Source organism: Orbicella faveolata, unplaced genomic scaffold (genome assembly GCF_042242905.1).
Source record: "Orbicella faveolata isolate gen_17 unplaced genomic scaffold, um_ofav_v1 contig_27, whole genome shotgun sequence".
In the NCBI taxonomy this organism is placed as follows: Eukaryota; Metazoa; Cnidaria; class Anthozoa; order Scleractinia; family Merulinidae; genus Orbicella; species Orbicella faveolata.
In genome coordinates, this window is record NW_028301555.1 from 5,419,526 (window position 1) to 5,438,376 (window position 18,851).

The 18,851-nt window shown below is 38.6% G+C and overlaps 1 protein-coding gene across 3 annotated transcripts in view; it reads right to left on the reverse strand.

Moving 5' to 3' along the window:
* LOC110067294 (phosphatidylinositol phosphatase PTPRQ-like) overlaps positions 1 to 18,600 on the reverse strand; it is a 38,668-nt gene extending 20,068 nt beyond the window's left edge. The window contains exons 1-8 of one of the 3 annotated variants that reach the window (XM_089296597.1): positions 18,365 to 18,600; positions 13,846 to 13,903; positions 9,233 to 9,568; positions 8,515 to 8,805; positions 4,457 to 4,828; positions 3,223 to 3,525; positions 2,256 to 2,552; positions 99 to 392 (exon numbers count right to left, since the gene is read on the reverse strand). In XM_089296597.1, coding sequence (XP_089152723.1) covers positions 99 to 392; positions 2,256 to 2,552; positions 3,223 to 3,525; positions 4,457 to 4,828; positions 8,515 to 8,805; positions 9,233 to 9,568; positions 13,846 to 13,903; positions 18,365 to 18,400 — 1,987 coding nt within the window. In that variant the 5' untranslated portion in view covers positions 18,401 to 18,600. Of the gene's footprint in view, positions 1 to 98; positions 393 to 2,255; positions 2,553 to 3,222; positions 3,526 to 4,456; positions 4,829 to 8,514; positions 8,806 to 9,232; positions 9,569 to 13,845; positions 13,904 to 14,013; positions 14,909 to 18,364 lie in introns of those variants that run through there. The other 2 variants (XM_089296598.1, XM_089296599.1) reach the window with 2 other exon arrangements.
* Between the last annotated feature and the right edge of the window lie 251 nt (positions 18,601 to 18,851).

The following is an 18,851-nucleotide window of genomic DNA, read 5'->3' on the forward strand; positions in this document are numbered from 1 at the left end:
TCATCTTGACCCTCGTAATGGACTGGCTTAATTGTGAAGCTTAAGGATCTGGATTTTTTTTTCCCCATTTCCTCTTGATAGCTGAATTATTGTCTTACCTCCTTCTTTGGTTGTAACATTAACCGGTTCGCTGTAACTTCCTATGAAATTGGTGGCCGCCGCCACTTTGATTTCATACGTAGTGAAAAAATTCAGACCGCTTAGAGTTGCAGTCGTTTCAGTGGAGCTCGTATTTAAGGTTTTGTTACTCCCTCCATGTACCAATTCTCTGTAAAATACCACGTATCGCCGGAGTCTAAACCCAGGTTCCAGGTCTGCAATTTGCCATGCTACTATAACTGCGGTTCCGGTGGTAAGACGGGCTGTAAGGTTGGTGGGAACAACGGAAGGGGCTGGAAAGAGAAACAACAACAAAAGCTATTATAATAATATTACTAGTTGTTAAGTTGAAGTGTAATTAATTCTTCTGTAGTTAGATCTGGAAGAAAAACTTTTAACCTAAATTGTTTATTTAACACTGCATTCCTTCTGCTGAATTTAGTTACTTTGGGGCACCTACTCGATTAGTTCCATATAACTATTTACTAGGTGTCCTAAACTCCACACAATCAACCTTGTAGTTAAGCTATTTGTCTTTCTTTTTCTCCTTTTCTTTCTATCTTTAACAATTTATTTTTTAATCACAATAGTAAATTGTTTCATTAATGCTATTTATCATCTTCTATTTAACAAATCGAATGTGATTTAACGTTGTCTGTACTCTTATCGACAACGAGTACGCGTCATCACAGTCGTCAAAGTGTTGTGGACTCACTCGGCGCCTCGTGAGTCCACAAAAAATTTTGACCAGTGTGATTGTGATGACGCGTATCGTTGTCGATAAGAGTACAGACAGCACTAAACCACATTCGACTTGTTTTTCTACCACAATATCAACTAATAAAGAAAATGTTTTTTCAAGAGCGCGAGCTGAAAAAGGCATTGCGTGACACATTGACGCGAGTAGCGCTGTCTGGACTCTTATCGACAACGGCAAATTAGCCAATCAGATCGCGAGATTAGTAGCAATTGTGGTAAAAATGTAATTTGTATATATTTTTATGTATTCTTTTTTTTTCTGACACCTCTGTAAAATTTATGTTTGCGAGAGTTTAAATTAAAATTGAATTGAATTGAACTATCTTTAAATTGTAATGGAAACAGGTGCTATTCGTGATATTGATGCTGCATCGTGTTTATGACAAACAATTGTATTAACTTCAATTTTAGGAGAAGTGTTTTTTTGGTCAGTTTTCATCAATCTAAATACGTGCGAAGTTGGCTCGAACGAAGTTTCTTGTTATCTCTCGTTGTACCTATCTCGCACGTTCAAATTTTCTTCCGCTCCTATGATGTGCTCTGAATCCCCGAAAACGTGTCATAAATGAAATAAATTACAATATCTAGCGTGAAAGCCATATCAGCCTTAGGTGATTTTCACGCGGGTCCTCTCTCCGAGTGGAACTGGATTTTGGAGATCTTGGTTTTACTGGAGGAAGGAAAACCGGCGTACCCAAGGAAAAACTCGCGGAGCAAGGCGAGAACCAACAACAAACGCAACCCAAATATGGCACCGGGCCGGAATCGAACCCAGGCCACATTGGGGGTAGGTGAGCGCTCTCACCACTGATACATTCCTGCTCCCACGCTGGTTTGATCTTTATTCTGCACTAAACTTCGTTTTGTGTTGGATAAGGCACCACAAACTACAGGTATTTAAACTAAATATACCTTTTAAAATGATTGCGACTGGCGTGAAGGTATTATTATATCGATTGTTTCTCTTACAGTAACAACGATACAGAGGAAATGTCAAATAAGAAACTAAAGGCTGGTTTTCACATGCTTGCTCCTGATCGCTAGAGGGTGGCAAAACAGATTGAATATTGTAAGGTACAAGGCCCTGACTAGCTTTCAAGGACATGAAAAATCGAGGCAGGTATAAACCAGGATGTTAATTGTTCTGGAACAATTGACCTGCTATTTGGTATAGAGACAAAAGTCCTTCCACACAACTTTCCTCTTATATGCACTTATATGCAATACGGGCTTCAGTGGTCAATGTTGAGATGTTTCAAACTGAAACACGAAATGAAGTTTAACCATTTCTTGCAGGAAATTTTGTCCTTCTCTTGTCTTAATAAAGTGGCTACAATTTTTTTTTTTTTTCAAAACTAAAAGGAGATGAGACTCATGCTATTTCCTGAAAGCATTACCTGTTTCCAACGTCATCAGCTTTTTTGGCGGACTGTACTCCCCAGGTCCTTTACGTGTATGAGCCCGGACTTCAATCCTATACATCACCAACATTGTTAAGTTCTGTATCACAGCACTGAGGTTTTTAGTAAAGATGTTAGTTTGGCTTTCCAACCCTCCGCTAACTTTCGACACATTCACTTCGTATTCAGTGATGATGCCATTTTGTTCCGCCTTAGGTACAGGTTCCCAGCTTACGTTTATACTGGAAAACGTCGTGGATACTGCGCTGACGTTTTCTGGAGCCGCGTCCGGTTCTAAACACACAAAAATAATGTCAAATGTAAGATTTAATCCAACTTGCCCTTTGAATCGATCGTAACTGTGTCTTTCATATCACATCTTTTAGATATCTTTGTAGTATTTGTATCAATCTCGAGTTTCCGGTATGTAATACAGTTGGACCCCCCCTAACATGGCGACCGCGGTTATTTCGAATTATCCGTTATCTCGAACTCAAACCATTTCGCTCGGATTTGCCATTCAGTCGTTTACTATCGGCTACTTTGAACTATGTTTCATTTCCCCAGAGAGTTCGAAACAGCGAGGTTCAACTGTATATCAAAAACGGAAGTCTGTGTTTGGTCACGTTTCTAAACACCGAGAAGAGAGTTGAAATATGGCGCATAGCGGAGTATTTTTGACGAATTGCGCTGTGTTTGAAAATGTGGTCAAACTCTGTCTTGAGTGCCTGATATATCACTTCTCAATCGAAACTAAAACTAAGGAGAAAACGGAGAGATAAAGTCGTGAAAATCTATGTAAATTAAGACCAGATATCCAAACACCAGCACCGTGTCATGATTTCCTTTCTTTAAACTGAAAAGTACAACTTAAAACTGAATTGTGTCAAAGTTTGTGAAAAAGGTATTGTACGTTAAAAATTACCAATAATCGAATATAAGCGTCATGTAAGCCTTCACTTACTGTCTTCATCGGTCCAGGTCTGCTCAATCTCACTTTCTTTTCCAATACCCACTCGGGTAAAGGCGGCGACGGTGATATTATATAGCGTGTATTTTAAAAGTTCTTCCAGGTGAAATGATGTATTTCTTCCACACAGCATAACTCTTCGGCTCGCTGATGCATTTTTGCAAGCTGGAGTGTAAGTAATCTCATAGCCAAGAAGTACACCGCGAACACTGTCCTCACTGGGCGGAGACCACGTGACCATAATCTCGGTGGAACTTTCATTGAAGGCAGTTACGTTTCCAGGAGGCAATGATGGAACTATTACAGGATAGAACCAAGTGATAGAAAGTTCATTGATGAAAATATCAATTCTCCTAATCAGTGATCATGCATTTCACTCCCTGTAAAATATGAGAATGTGTTACTCCATCAAGAACTCAACTGAAATTTAATGTTTAGTATGGTTTAAAAGTTAGCCATATAAGCCATTATTATAATTTTGAAACCGCCGCCAAATTAACAAATTGACGTACGTTTTTTATGCGTCTGTCCTCTTATTGATGATAAATTTCGTCATAACATTGTCAAAGTTTACTGCGAAACCACTTGCCTGCGGCTCGTGGTCATTAAAAACTGACGTCAATTTGTTTTTTTCAATAACAAGACCTCAAAATGGTCAAATACCAGGAATAAATGAGGAGAGAAGACGTCGTAAACTTGTCATAAACAAAGATGAGTGAATTTTATTCAAAATGACGCGAACATTGTCAATATCTTTTCTCGCTTTTTGATTGGCTAATTAAAAAGTCCATAAAATCTCATTGGTCAAAAAGTTGACAGTTTGACAGCTGAAAGTTGAACTTGAAAGCTTGCATAAATTAAAACTTTATCCGTCTGTACTCTTATTGATGATAAAAATGAGCCAATCAGCGCGCGAGAAATTAGACAGCTATTGTTAAAAACGGATTTGAAGCCGGATAAGTGTAAACATCTTCATTATCTCTGGTTGTCTTTTTTCAATCTGTACTGCGTCTGTCGCCCTCACAGGTAGCTTTGAAATAAAGTATAAAAACCTTCTAACTGATCTCATCAGTACATTTCGTTTAGTTGCGTTCTGAAAATCACACATCACATCAACTTAAGGATTCCCTGGTTGATCATTTACTTCATTATCGACATCAGTGTTAATTCTTTAGAATGTCTTGATAGTGTAATGAGAAATTAGGTGTTAATCAAATTCAACGCATACCTCCTTGCTGAGAGAGAAAATACTTCGGATCACTGTATACTCCAACTTTGACGGTGACGGCAGCGACCTCGACTGAATAATTGGTGTAAATACTCAAATTTCTTAGCTCAAATATTCTGTCGTTGGTGCAATCACCTATCGTGTTCGTGCTCCTCCTCCTCCTCCTCCTCCGAGATTGCGAGGATGTTATGTTAATACGTTCCTCCTTGTAACTTGCGTTTCCTGCGGCAGGCCTCCAGCGTATATTATATGCGCGAAGTTTTCCGTTTAATCCCTCGTTTACCGGTTCCCATGTAATAATGACGTAGTCAAAAGTGATGTTAGGGCGGTACATCACTGTTGCGGTAATGTTGATGGGCGGATTATCTGGAGCTAGAGTAAAGGAAAAACGGTGCATAACCATATTGGCAGTAGGCGACAATAACAATAACAATAACCATCACCATCACCATCACCATCACCATCACCATCACCATCACCATCACCATCACCATCACCATCACCATCACCATCACCATCACCATCACCATCACCATCACCATCACCATCGCCACAGCCACAGCCACAGCCACAGCCACAGCCACAGCCACAGCCACAGCCACAGCCACAGCCACAGCCACAGCCACAGCCACAGTCACAGCCACAGCCACAGTCACAGCCACAGCCACAGTCACAGCCACAGCCACAGTCACAGCCACAGCCACAGCCACAGCCACAGCCACAGCCACAGCCACAGCCACAGCCACAGCCACAGCCACAGCCACAGCCACAGCCACAGCCACAGCCACAGCCACAGCCACAGCCATAACAATAACAATAACAGTAACAGTAACAGTAACAGTAACAGTAACAGTAACAGTAACAGTAACAGTAGCAGTAACAGTAACAGTAGCAGTAGCAGCAGCAGTAACAGTAACAGTAACAGTAGCAGTAGCAGTAACAGTAACAGTAACAGTAGCAGTAGCAGTTTCAGTAACAGTAACAGTAACAGTAACAGTAACTGTAACAGTAACTAGCAGTGGCAGTAGCAGTAGCAGTAGCAGTAGCAGTAGCAGTAACAGTAACAGTAACAGTAGCAGTAGCAGTAACAGTAACAGTAACAGTAACAGTAACAGTAGCAGTAGCAGTAACAGTAACAGTAACAGTAACAGTAACACTAGCAGCAGCAGTAACAGTAGCAGCAGCAGTAGCAGTGGCAGTAGCAGTAGCAGCAGCAGTAACAGTAACAGTAGCAGTAGCAGTAAAAATAATAGTAGCAGTAGCAGTAGCAGTAGCAGTAGCAGTAGCAGCAACAGTAGCAGTAGCAGTAGCAGTAGCAGTAACAGTAGCAGTAGCAGTAGCAGTAGCAGTAGCAGTAGCAGTAGCAGTAGCAGTAGCAGTAACAGTAGCAGTAGCAGTAGCAGTAGCGGTAACAGTAGCACTGGCAGTAGCAGTTGCATTAGCAGTAACAGTAACAGTAACAGTAACAGTAGTAGTAGCAGTAACAGTAACAGTAACAGTAACAGTAACAGTAACAGTAACAGTAACAGTAACAGTAACAGTAACAGTAACAGTAACAGTAACAGTAACAGTAACAGTAACAGTAGCAGTAGCAGTAGCAGTAACAGTAGCAGTAGCAGTAGCAGTTGCAGTTCCAGTAGCAGTAGCAGTAGCAGTAACGATAATAGTAACAGTAGCAGTAACAGTAACAGTAGCAGTAGCAGTAGCAGTAGCAGTAGCAGTAGCAGTAACAATAACAGTAGCAGTAGCAGTAGCAGTAACAGTAACAGTAGCAGTAGCAGTAGCAGTAACAGTAACAGTAACAGCAGCAGTAGCACTAAGAGTAGCAGTAGCAGTAGCAGTAACAGAAACAGTAACTATAGCAATAACAGTAACAATAACGATAACAATAGTGATAATAACAGCTATATTTTAGGTGCCGTGCGCACTAGCTTGACAAGATTTGTTTGGCTTTGCCAAAAATATCGGCAAATTTCGAATTTGGTAATCGCGTATGCACTTGAAAACACCAAAATATTTGATAATCGCAGGTGTCAATCACGTTGGATGTATAGACTCTAAAAGGCAAGATCAAATTTACCTCATTGACATTTTCAGTCAGATTAACGCCTACAAATTGTAAAATCTGACAGTTTTGACGCTTGACAAAAATTAGTCCCACTCCGAGGCAGGACGACTGCGCCTTTGAAGTTTGGTACGGATCGACAAAATTTTGGTAGGAAGAAAAATACCGTGCGCACTTTTAGAACGGAACTGATGACAAATATTTTTGCCAAAATACAAAAATTCGCCAAATGAGTACGAGCCCCTAGTGTCTGAAGGACACTCTAATTACAACTACAATCCTGCCTGACCTACAATGTACAACTAAATTACTTATAATAACAATTGCTGAGCTAAACTTTAGTAACAAATCACAAAAAAGTAAGAAAAATCTTAATTTGTATACAATTAACAAGAAATACGATTCCTAAGAGTCACACATGATTTGGCCATGACACTTTTTCTAAAAGGTCATCTAAACGCATGTAAATAACTTTGTTATACCTCCCAACTCAAAAAGGTTTTCCGATTGGAGAACATTTCATGTTTCATAGGTTAAAAAGTCACTAACTCCCCAGAGAAACAACAACTTGAACTTTCGACTCACACGTGATCAGGTCGTGCACCTTGAAACAGCGGCAAATTTGTGCGCTAATCGGCCTGATGTCAAAAAGCCATTGAAGTTGGCCAGCGTTTCTCACTATAGAAGGCATTCATTATTCAAGAAAAGGGATTTATAATTGCAAAAATATATCAGATAGCAAAGGGGAAAATTTGAACATTTTGTGTCTTCAAGCTTTTAATTTGGCGCCAAAAATGGGTCGCGGGCGTTCGGCAACTCGCTCTTCGATCGCTGTCGCCAGGTAGGAATTCGAAAATAGTTGTGTCATTTACAACAAAATATGCTGTTCCTCGTCAAATCAAACCCAGAAAACTGGAGTTAAGCATTAGAAGAAGCCAAAGCAATTTTAGGATCGTCTTCAATTTTTGTTAGCTGCAAAGAAAACGACTATTCTCGTGTCATTTCGCAGGACAGCACGGTTTGACTGCCGCTCATACAGCGGGCACACCCACAGTAGGCGTCAAGCAGATCATTTTTTCGAGGTTTTTCTATTTTTGAGCCGGGTGGTATAACAAAACACTTAATGACTGGCCGTAAGGGAAACAGTGATTTTTGTTTCCGCGAGACCCTCAATGTTCCCCGAGGCGCATCCTCGAGACACTGACCAGTTGGTTATTTACAAAACGCGAACTAGGAGCTGGGTTGAGAACAAATTCAGTGAAAGGATTCAGTGATGATTTACAAACGGAACTTCCAGATTTCAAACCCAGGACCCTTAAACACTCACTTAGCCACGCTGCTTCGCATAAAGGTTTTGTAGTTTTACTATAATCATTATGGCTGTTTGAGACTTATAATGGAAAGTTCTGGTTGACAATATATTTCTCTTAAAGTGTTTATCGAGGATAACTTGGTATACATATCTTTTCTGACTTGAAAGCTAAGTCGGTTTTAATTTGTTAGCTTGATCTAATAAGAAAAACCTCAGCGAAAAGATCTCATTAGAAATAAATAGTTGAAAAGAAATTCAAAGCAAGAAAAAAAAAGATCAGCTGGCAGTCACAGTAGGCACATGTTCGCATGGCGTACCTGTTTTCAGTTTCGTATTTAAATTTCTCATACGTTGCAACGCATACTTTATAAGAACCCTCACTTACAACGATACAACCACAGACCAAATCTTCCATATTTCTCTCGTCGAGTTTGAAAGATTCCATCTTCTTTCTGGAGTTGATATTCAGTCTCAGGGAGGAGGAGAGGGGGGGTGGAGAGGGGGTGCTCCCACGGAAAAGGTCGGGGATGATCGTCGTCTCGCTCAAAGTAAGGAAAAGCCACGCCCAGACTGATCTCTCTTAGGGTTTAATTCAAATTTTCCCGAGAGTATCTCAGACATTTTCACATTGTAGTTCCCCCGGGTATTTATTAAACAGAGCAATTATAACTGTTTGCTTACCATCCTCGGCGGTTTGTATTCGAAACACAGTAGTGTCCTTAGAGATTCCTTTGCTTGTTCTTGCTGACACCGTGATGTTGTAAAACGTAAACTTCTTGAGGCCAACGATAGTTAGGCTTCGATTGGTGGCATTATACTGCGTCACATTTACCCCGTCATGTTCAACAACTTTCACTACATAGCCGATTATTTTGCCTCGTTGATGCTGAGTCGGAACAGCGTCCCAAGACAACGTGATGCTGGTAGAATTTTCTGTCGTCCCATTTACGTTGAGTGGCGGGCTGGTTGGGACTATAAGTAAATAAGCAAGGAGAAAATTAGTTAGTGGTAAAATGATGTCAGAGACAAAGTTGTGGAGTTGGACTGGCTATGACGAGCTCTGATTTGAACACTTAACCCGTCAAGCGTCAAGTGATTAAATCAGTCTGATCAGACGGATGAGCCCGAAGATAACACGAAAATTACCCAAACAGTTGCCGTAGGATTATGAAACAAGTTTTATAATCGCCGCGTAAGACCATATTTTATGTTTTTTTTTTTGTTTTTTTTTTTCTGTATCTGACATGATTGTACCACTATGAACGTTTGCAGCCAATTTCTCGGGTTGCGTGAACAGCGCGCGCTAGATTAAAGACGTACGTCGTATTATATCGTCGAAATCGGTCCTAAGATGGTACCTGGAAGTAATAATACACAGCCGTAAATCATTTTCACTTACCTCCTTCGTCTGTGCGAAACACTTCAATTCTGCTATAGTTTCCAAAGGTATCGTTGGTGAAAGCTATCACCTCAACCCAGTAGTAAGTGTAAACTTGTAGATTGGTTAATAATGCAGAAGTTCGGTTTTCGCACACAAAAAGCGAACTGTTGTTCTCATAGGAACTTCTGTTGGAACTGTTGTTACTTAAGCCGGTGATTGCGTTCACATGGAAAGCCGACGTTGAGTTCAGACGGTGACGTATCCTGTACCCGAGGACTGTGTCATTTGGTACCTTATCCCAGCAGATCAACAGGCTTCTGGAGGTTTTGTTAAAAACCGAAATATTCGTTGGAGCTTAATGAGGAGAAAAGAGTGAGAACATTTTTGTTAAAAGTACAGCAGAATAGATAAGAAGGAGATAAGGAGGATAGTATAGGAGGATTTGCTTCTACAATGATTTCCGGCAATGAATAATGGGTCTTTTGTCGAATCTGCTGATAAATTGATATGTCTCCGCGATCCATTTTCGGTAAACACGCACGTGAAAGACAAGCATTTATTGACGTTTCTTGCGTCGCTTTTGTGAACTTTTAACGGCGATCTTCTTGCAAACATGACTAGGTTAAAAGAAAAACAAAAACTTTTAATTTTGTGCAATGAATTGAAAAAGGCCGGTACAAACTCGCCAGCGGTCCATATTAGCGGTTCGTATTGCTAAATTCGGACCGCTAAGGGGACCAATCAGATTTCTCCTTTCAACGTGGACCAGCTCAGCCATATAACACATTGCTTTCATGTAGCTCGGGAAAATAGAGGAAATCGTGCTCTTTATCAACCACTTAGAAGGAGAAGCTACAAAACGTAGGTTGTATGTGTTCTCGCGCGCTTAGCGTTATCCATATCAAAGCGTTTTTGGAAACTTTGTCTTTTCGGTAAAGCGTTTTTGTAATGAAAACGCATCAAGACGGGATCCACCACGAGTTCGAGTAACAAGTGGAAAAAACTTTGTACCGAGGTTACTTACATTGTATTGCAGACTTCTGTGCGACTGTTTTTAATATCTCCTCATAAGAAATCATATCTAACACCATTAAATGTCCAAAACAAATTTTGAAGTTCATTTGAAACACTTAAAAGTACTGATGAAATGAAATAAAAAACTGATGATGAAATTTTACCTGTGTTCGCTCAATTTATTTCCTCGAGTTCCCATAGGAAATTGTTTTTGGTGTTATTTTCGGCAACTATTTATATCTCTAGATTAGTTTTTAGAAAATGCAAAGGGAACTGTGATACACATACGTCTTACTAACCGAGTTCGAGGGCCATACTGTAAGTTACGGACCGAGTTTTTTCCCCATCGAATTATGGCCCAAGCGCGAAGCGCGCGGGCCATAAATCGAAGGGGAAAAACGAGGATCCGTAACTTACAGTACGGACCGAGAAGACGAGTTTAGTAAGATAGTTATTATATCTCTACTGTTTGCCTGACGGACTCGGGAACGATTCCTATTCACGTGGAACGGCTTCAAATTTCTGACGGACTTCGAAAGCAAAACGACTCAATTTGAAATCGTCGTTAAGTGACTCTTAAGTCGTTAGCATTTTTTAATACAAAATTTCAGAAGTAAAAGAGAGTTTTCAACTTTTAATTGCTAAACCGTTAAGAACACTTGGCGATAAATCACGAAACATTTTGGCTACAAAAACAGCTTTAAATTTTAGCGGGCCGTACAGTAGATTACGGCCCGCTAAATTGACCAATCGCAGCGCGCGTACTAACTTAGATATATAATAATTAAAGTTATTCTGGTACAAGGTTTTTGTCCACTGATTAAAAACTGAAATTGTTCGATTTCCTATCGGATTTCGCCTTGAAATCTTTACGTCCACAGTTTTATAGCATTTTCCTGGTCCATACTGAAACGCTTGAAAACACTGACCCGCTGTGAGAAACACCACTACAGTTTTTTTGTCAGTGGGACAGACGTGAATAAGCGAATCTTTGCTGACGTCATTGTTTATATTTTTCCTCATTAACATACGACTTTGCGCATAGAAGGCATCATGCTAGACGCGATTTTACTAGTAAGTGGTAAAATTTTTGGCTCTTTGGTTGTAATATTCGAGGAGAAATTGGCTTCCAAAAACATCAAAATTTCTGTGTGGCAAAAGCGCTAATGAGTTCATACATTCTTTGTAAAATTTTGAGCTTTTAAACCCCCGTCGCACAAAAAGTATTCAATACATCGCGCTCAAATTCCTTGGGACAGTTAATCGTGCTGTGCCCTTTCAATATTCAGTATTAATCTCTTTGTAGCTCCATCAGAAACTGTATCGCTTATGGTAATGAGGCAAATATTGTAAACAAAGATTCTCCTATAAGGTCAAAGTTATCTGAAGTCTTTGTTTTCGTTTTCCACTCTAATTATAATACGGTATAAAGGCTTCATTTTCAAATGTTTCCATTATGAACAGGGTTTTCAAATGAACCCCTTCTCGATTAACGCTACGAGCTTTTTCAATCGTCTTTGTGTGCACGCTTATAGGCGAGAAAGCATCAAAAAGTATACGTTTTCAAACGAAAACACGCTATAGTGGACGGGACCTAATAACCACAAATTAAACTGTGCGCCAATACTTAATCCTAAAGGGTCTTTTTTTTATTAAGTCTACACTGGAGGGTATTTTTCTGTATTCGTGACCAATCGGAGATGTTTTGGGACCGGATGATCTTATCTGAAATAAATCTTATTAATTCCGTAATGGAAAGCGACTACTTTTGTCCGAACACTGTAAAATTTTGCGAGGTTTCGCAAAGTAAAACTCTGGTAGTATTTTTATAAGTGTCCTCGGATTAAATCATCGACATGTGAAACGGCTGGGAATCCAAATACTGTACCCTTTTAGTGTAAACGATAATCGTGTTTTAAATAAAGGATTTTACTTACTTACTTTACTAGTGTAAGCCCATACGAATTTGAATAGCTTCCGTTAATTTGGAAACATGGAATGAATCCAGCGAAATTTTCTCTAGTATAAACCTGATCAATGAAGTTGAAAGATCTAAAATTACATGTATTTCATAAGCAAGCCCACAGAGAAGTACTAATATTATGCATGGACGAGGCTAGTCTTGCAGATCTTGGGCAATTCACGTATTCAAATTTGGTTTTGCTAATACTTCGGCTTGAGTGAGGAACAATGATATAAATAAATTCCGTGTTCGAAAAGGTAACCTAAAGTCTCGATCACATATATTCGGCAATAAGAACTTCTTTCGATATTTGAATTAACGCGATCCCTGACAGGGTGACAATTGCTCAAGATCTCCTAGACAAAAAATGTTTGACCGCGGGATTTGAAGGCTCTTGTCTTCAAGGACAGGACCTGACACAAATGTCCTGTTTTTGATCAATCCGTTTGTTAATAAATCCAGTGACGAAATATTGAATGGAACAGCTAGCTTGTGATCTAAACATTTTGTGCCTTTTTATCCAGGATCACGTACCAGACATTAGACATGAGATACAATTTCTAATTCGAAAAAATAGTTGATATATAGATGATATATTCTTGGAAATATCAGAATCGCTTGATATATTTTTATAGACTAGCTTATGTTAATTTTATTTGGAACCGTGGCCTTAATAAATCTTTTTCTCGCGTCAGTTTAAGAGATTTCACGGCTGCTAAATTTTGTTTTCACTCTCGACACCTTCATTTGGAACATAATTTTCTAAACACGTTCAAGCAAAAGTGAGAAGTTTGATCTTGTTTTTATGAACTGAATTTAAAAATGTCAAAACAAAAAGCGCATTATTGACTGATATTAATTTTCGAGGCTCTGGGGTTTGTCCAGTGTCACTTGAAAACGGCAACCTGCCACTATTTACCTAGATGAATATTGGACGTTTTAATTAGAATATCCAACATTCTTAGCACTTGGAAATTCTCCAGCGTTTAGTTTGCGAACCAGCGAATATTCAGCAAATTAAACTAACTTCATCACCGAGTGAGATAACAATATTCACCGGCCGTGGAATAAGCCAGTATCCAACGACACAACATCCAACATCACAAACGAAAAACTCACGCAACATGACTGTGTAAAAAAATAATATTGATAAACAACAATATTTCACTTTCCGTTTTTTGTTTTCGAAATTTCATTCATGAAAAACGAAAGATCGAGTAAAAATTAACTTCTGCAAAAAATTATTTTCAGATATGCATTTGGTAGATACAAACATTTTCCGTTTAAATAAGAAAACGTGCCTAGGAGGTCACCATGAATATAACTGTACTTGTTTGGTGGGAAGACTATTATCTATAATTAATGACTTGAAAGGCAGTGTTACTTATGAAAGGATAATCGCATAAATAAAAATTTTAACCTAAAATTTACAATGTATTTTTTGTGTTAACACGGAATGGCTTTTACCAAAACTCTTCACTGGAAAAATTTTAAAGAGAGTTCTACTTTCGAGCAAATAATAAATTATTCAGGAAAGAGCTTAGTTTTACCAAGTTAATGACTTGGTTTATAAAACTTATGTTCCTTCCAAGGATTTGCGGATCACATGTTGATCTGCCCGTACCCTCCATAAGGAAAATAACTTTGCACTTACCCGCAATGTAGAGCGAATCGGTCAAATGGAATATGGCAAAGATAAACGCGGCAAAGACCTGTACAGGGAAAATCGCAAATTAAACCAACTCAACGTAATACTGTAAGTAAACAAATTCGCTTTGAATTGAGCGAGGTTAGCGAAAAATAGCGATGTTAAGAAATATACCCGTAGATTTACCAGCTGTGAAATTTTCTGGACCATATTGGAGATGTTGAAGTGTCTCTCGTCATTCCAAAAATCAACGGCGTTTATGAAAAATCTACTTGTGTGAACTCTCCCGATGTTCGCTCCGCAGGTGTCATGGTATAAATGAGATCTTTAACGTTTCTTTTAGAACAGTTAAGAATTTCGTTCTCCGAGGCCTCGATCTCTTACAGACCAATTTGTTTGAGCGCTTTCCTTTTCTTGGAGTTGAATGTTTTAGATCGCCTACAATAATGCGAACTAGATTCGCCTAGCACGTTCTCATGATGTTGCCCATTAAGCGTCACACAATTATTCCGCAAAGTCGTCACCTTAGTAAAATTATGACGAATGTATGCAGATGAGCTTTTTCTTTGTAAATTAGATTGCTATTGAGCAGAGGCAAATAAAGAAACAAATAGGACCTGTCCGAGCAGAATGAACGACTCCAACAGGACAAAGAAAAACTAACAGCATTCTTGTTCAAAAACTTCTCACATTTTTTAATCGGTGATTTAAGAGCTGTGCAACCAGCTTGAATGAAGTTAAGGGGAACATCTGCCTGAGTGCCACAGTGCGTTATATATGACAAAGTTTGTTGACTTTTCAGAATAAATATCACCCCGAAATTCTAAGTAAAACCCCCCTGTGCTTATTCAACTTTTGACATCGATGCATAACTTCCCAAAACACCAAGCCTGACATCAGCTGTTAACAGTAGCAATTCAAGAAGGTTCCATTAAAGTGTGTTGTTTTTAATGCCCATCGTGAACTCAAGTTGCTTGTAAAGGGCTTTGCAAGCCGTCGTTAAGACATTTTTGAGGAGGTCGTCTTTAACCCATTCTTACGGGGCCGGTTGGTACGCAAACAAAGTTTTGATTGTTTAAACCTGGCAAGGGGAATTCTATTAAAAGAAAAAAAAATCTGTGAGCTTTGTGTGCTTTAGGCATGACATAGAGAGAAAACAATTTCCATGTTTCTATCGAGTTATACAAACACGTGTGTAACTTTGGGAGACTAAGATCGACAACTGTGAGAGCGACAGCGGCAGGCCACAGGTTCTTCACTTTCAAGTTTTCCAAAGGTTCACAAGTGTTTCTATACCTTCGAAAGAAACATGTACGAAATATGACTTATTTCTTTCATAATTAATGCTCTGTATAGCACATATTAAACTGCGAACTTCGCTAGATGTTGGGACATTAATAATGAAGCCATCGAGAGAGTTATTTGGAACATCGCCAGAGATATTCTTAAGTTCGTCTGTGTAAATTTTAAACTCTTTTTTCAAGACGAATTTGGCAGCATGTATTTCATAAGACGAGTACTTTGCGACTCTTTGTAAAGGCAAAAGTATTCTTCAGAACTGACTAATTCAATCCTTCGTATAGGAAAAACGTGGCGACTGGTACATTTACCCGTAGTTCACAGCGCAAAAAAACACTGACAATGCTCATAAACACGAACAGGAGAGCTCTAAGACCTTCAAACTGTTTTACGTCCGTGAGGTATTGCGGTAAAATGTACATCCGCCATCTTTTTTCCAACAGTGGATTTCAAAAGTGTTATCGCTCTTTTTCTGGAATAGGTATTGAACATCTGAAAAGTTGTTTTCATTTTGTTTTCATTGAGTGTCGCACTCTATGTGAAAAGGTTGGACTTCAGTAACTTTTCGTTCTATGCTTACAACATTTTCTTCTTGTCATAAGTCGCTTTTAAACTTATTTAGAGCCAACGGGTCGCCTTCGTAATTTTATAACGGTTTTCTTGTTGGCGTGCGGGCAATTTAATGTATACACTGCGATTTTGCCACAATGTTAATCGACTTCTTTTTAAACTGAAATTTAACGAATGCCTTTCCCTACTCTAGAATAAAATATGATTTAAAAAGAAAACGAGTTGTGGATTGAATGGAAATAAAAAGCCGAAAAGAAATCGGTTTTCACAAAGTCACGCTAGCAGTGTGTTTTGAAAATTTGAAACGAAGTGAGAGTAACAAAGATACGACTTTAATTTGGTTAAAGTTTCACCATTACTAGCAAACGCTTTGAAAGGTTGGTAGCTGTTAGGTCGTGCTATTAAGATAAAGAGTTTCCGGTTCATTTGGCTAAAGGGATTGGTCAGCCATTTTTACCGAAATTAACTCGGAAAGAGACCTATTAGAAAATTTTAATAAAACCACTGAATCGTTTTAGTCAAGTTTGGTATCTTTGTAGGTAACTTGATATCAGTTTGGCAACATACCACCCGGAAATTATCACTTAAAAGTTTCAAACATCGGGATTTAGGATCTCTTGCCATATTATTGCTTAGTGGCCAGTTTTCACATCAAATGAAGTTTTCAGGGAATTTAATTTGAATATGCTTGTTTATCAGTAGCATCTTACTGATAATCTGCTTTCATAGACAAATGAATTTATATTGGGGCCTCAAAATGTGTTGGGTTCATTTCAGGAAGATTGGACAATGTTTCATTTCCGCTGCAAAATCATCTGTACAGAGTTCAGAATTAGAATTAAAGAAAAATAGATAAGCAAATGTATCTTCGGCTACCTTCAACAACAAACATTTTTTTCCTTTTAAACGCACGATTTTATAAATAAAAAAAGTCTTTTAAGTTCGACGAGAATTAAGCGTTACCACAAATCAAGTATTTATCCATGTAGGTAAATCAGTCCTTTGATTTTTATTTCACTCAAACTATGCAAAAGCATCAAGATAATATACTCAAGATTTCTTTTAGTAAATTAATCAACATTTGCAGCTTTCTTTTTTCAGATGTGATAGCTGGCGTAGAAATGGCGTCAAGAACTTAAATTAGTTTGAGAAAAAATGATATATATTCTTACATCAAACTCAAATTTGTCAATCCGTTTAAGGAGGCTGATAAAAGCTTCAAGCTCTAGTCCAGCAGTAATGGTATTCCTACGGTAATGGTATCACACAAATTCCTAATCATTGGTAAGCAAGTTGAGTTCATCCTTTATTATAACAGGTTACCAAAGTAACCTGTTAACAGCACCCGTAATTTTAGCTTTAAGTGCTTTTAACTCAAAGACGCCCTCGGTTACCTCCATTTTTTAATTATTAAATTGTGATAAGCATGATAAAATGCAATTTTTGGTAAAGTTAAAAAAATATATGTCTAGAGGCTTCAGATCCTTCTTAAATTTTCGAAAATTAGCATAACTTGATAACTAGTGGTAGTATTCATCCATCGAAGTATAGCTGTTGGGAAAGTGCTGGAAACTGTTTGCAAACCTCTTTGAGAAACTAAGCCGTGTTAATGTCCGTGCAGGACTTCTATTAACTGTGGTAGGTCAACTGGAAGGTTTTTAGCCAAATAATAGAAATCGTAAGACTCAGTAGATGTCACTAGCCTTTCGGGATAATTAGCGATTTTCTCATCGGCTTAATAATAATATTGACTGCTAGAAAACCTCACTGTCCCGCGCTCTCTCGAGGACTTCAAATTTCTCTACCATTTTCGCACAAAAATACAAAATATGCTCTGAAAACCTTGTGTAAATGACAAATAATTTCCTCAAAACCTTAACTAAAGCTTTCAGAGTTGCTAAAAGATCAACTGTTGTTCAAAACAAGACTTTCTTACCGCAGTCGGCTTTGAAAATCGGGCCATCGGTACAGAATCACATCGCCGCACATGCGCAGAAGAGCGCAACTGGCCCTAGTTTAGTTCCCATGGCAACTATCATTATACGGCAACATATTCGCCTATAAGCGATTATATCTTCTAAAACTGCTGCTTTTATCTTAAGTACTGCTTTTAGTATCATTTAATTCAAAAAAGCGTTAATCCCAAGTGTGAATTTTTGCGGCCCTTTAATTTTAGAAATAAACAAAGGCTTCTCAAGCTAATACTTTGCAGCTCGAAAGTCAGGCTGTTTTGCGTCAGGCAGGCCAATATTTAAAGACATGGAAAAGACTTCCTTTAAGGAAGACTACATATACTTTTATAAACGATGTTCGTAATAATCGAGGTTCGATTTTCAATCTTGCTTTATCTTGATAGAAACACCACCAAGCTTTTGGCAGTTGCAACTATATGTTAATTATGCGGCCCGAATTTCCTCTTGCATGAATGTAAAATTTTCATACGGAATTTCATGCTGCGAGAAGGTGTATTAAACGCAACCCGGGTCACTTCATTTCACAGACATTGCTACCACACAATGAAAACTTCTCAAAGAAACTACTGTTCAGTGGAAGCTTCTATCCATTAGCTCTCGAAAAACAGGAAGAAAGAAACGGACTATTTACATCTAAGGAAGTCTTTAATTTGGTTACTCAATACAAAATTCGGATGGCTTACCTTTAAACCAAGGGACGTATTGACTACTTCCACCATGTTTATCACACGTTCCGTTACTTTCTGCTCAACACCACTAACTAAATATCCCTTTCCACAATAGTCAGTAATTCTCCGATTTCATGATTCAGAATTAAGGGGAAATTTTTTGGAGCAGTGACAAACTTCGTATTGATGTGACCGGAATTTATTAAAAGCTTTAATTCCAGCTTGTTGCCCCGTAAAAATACCTGCCAGTATTGAATAATAAATGTGACTTGAAGCGACAATTCAAGAGAACAGGTGGCTAGACTACTGCATCAAAAATTAGAAAAGGCATGCGGAGTTTTAGACATTTCAACTTTGCTTAGCTGTTAAGGTTACTGGAAACCGCGATCTCAAGTGAATACCTGCTGTTTTAAAGCACAGAATTCAAAAAGCATCTATTAACCATTCTAAAGTAGGGAGTTGAATTGCGTGCGAAGTAACGCTCTATGACAGTTCAGAAGAA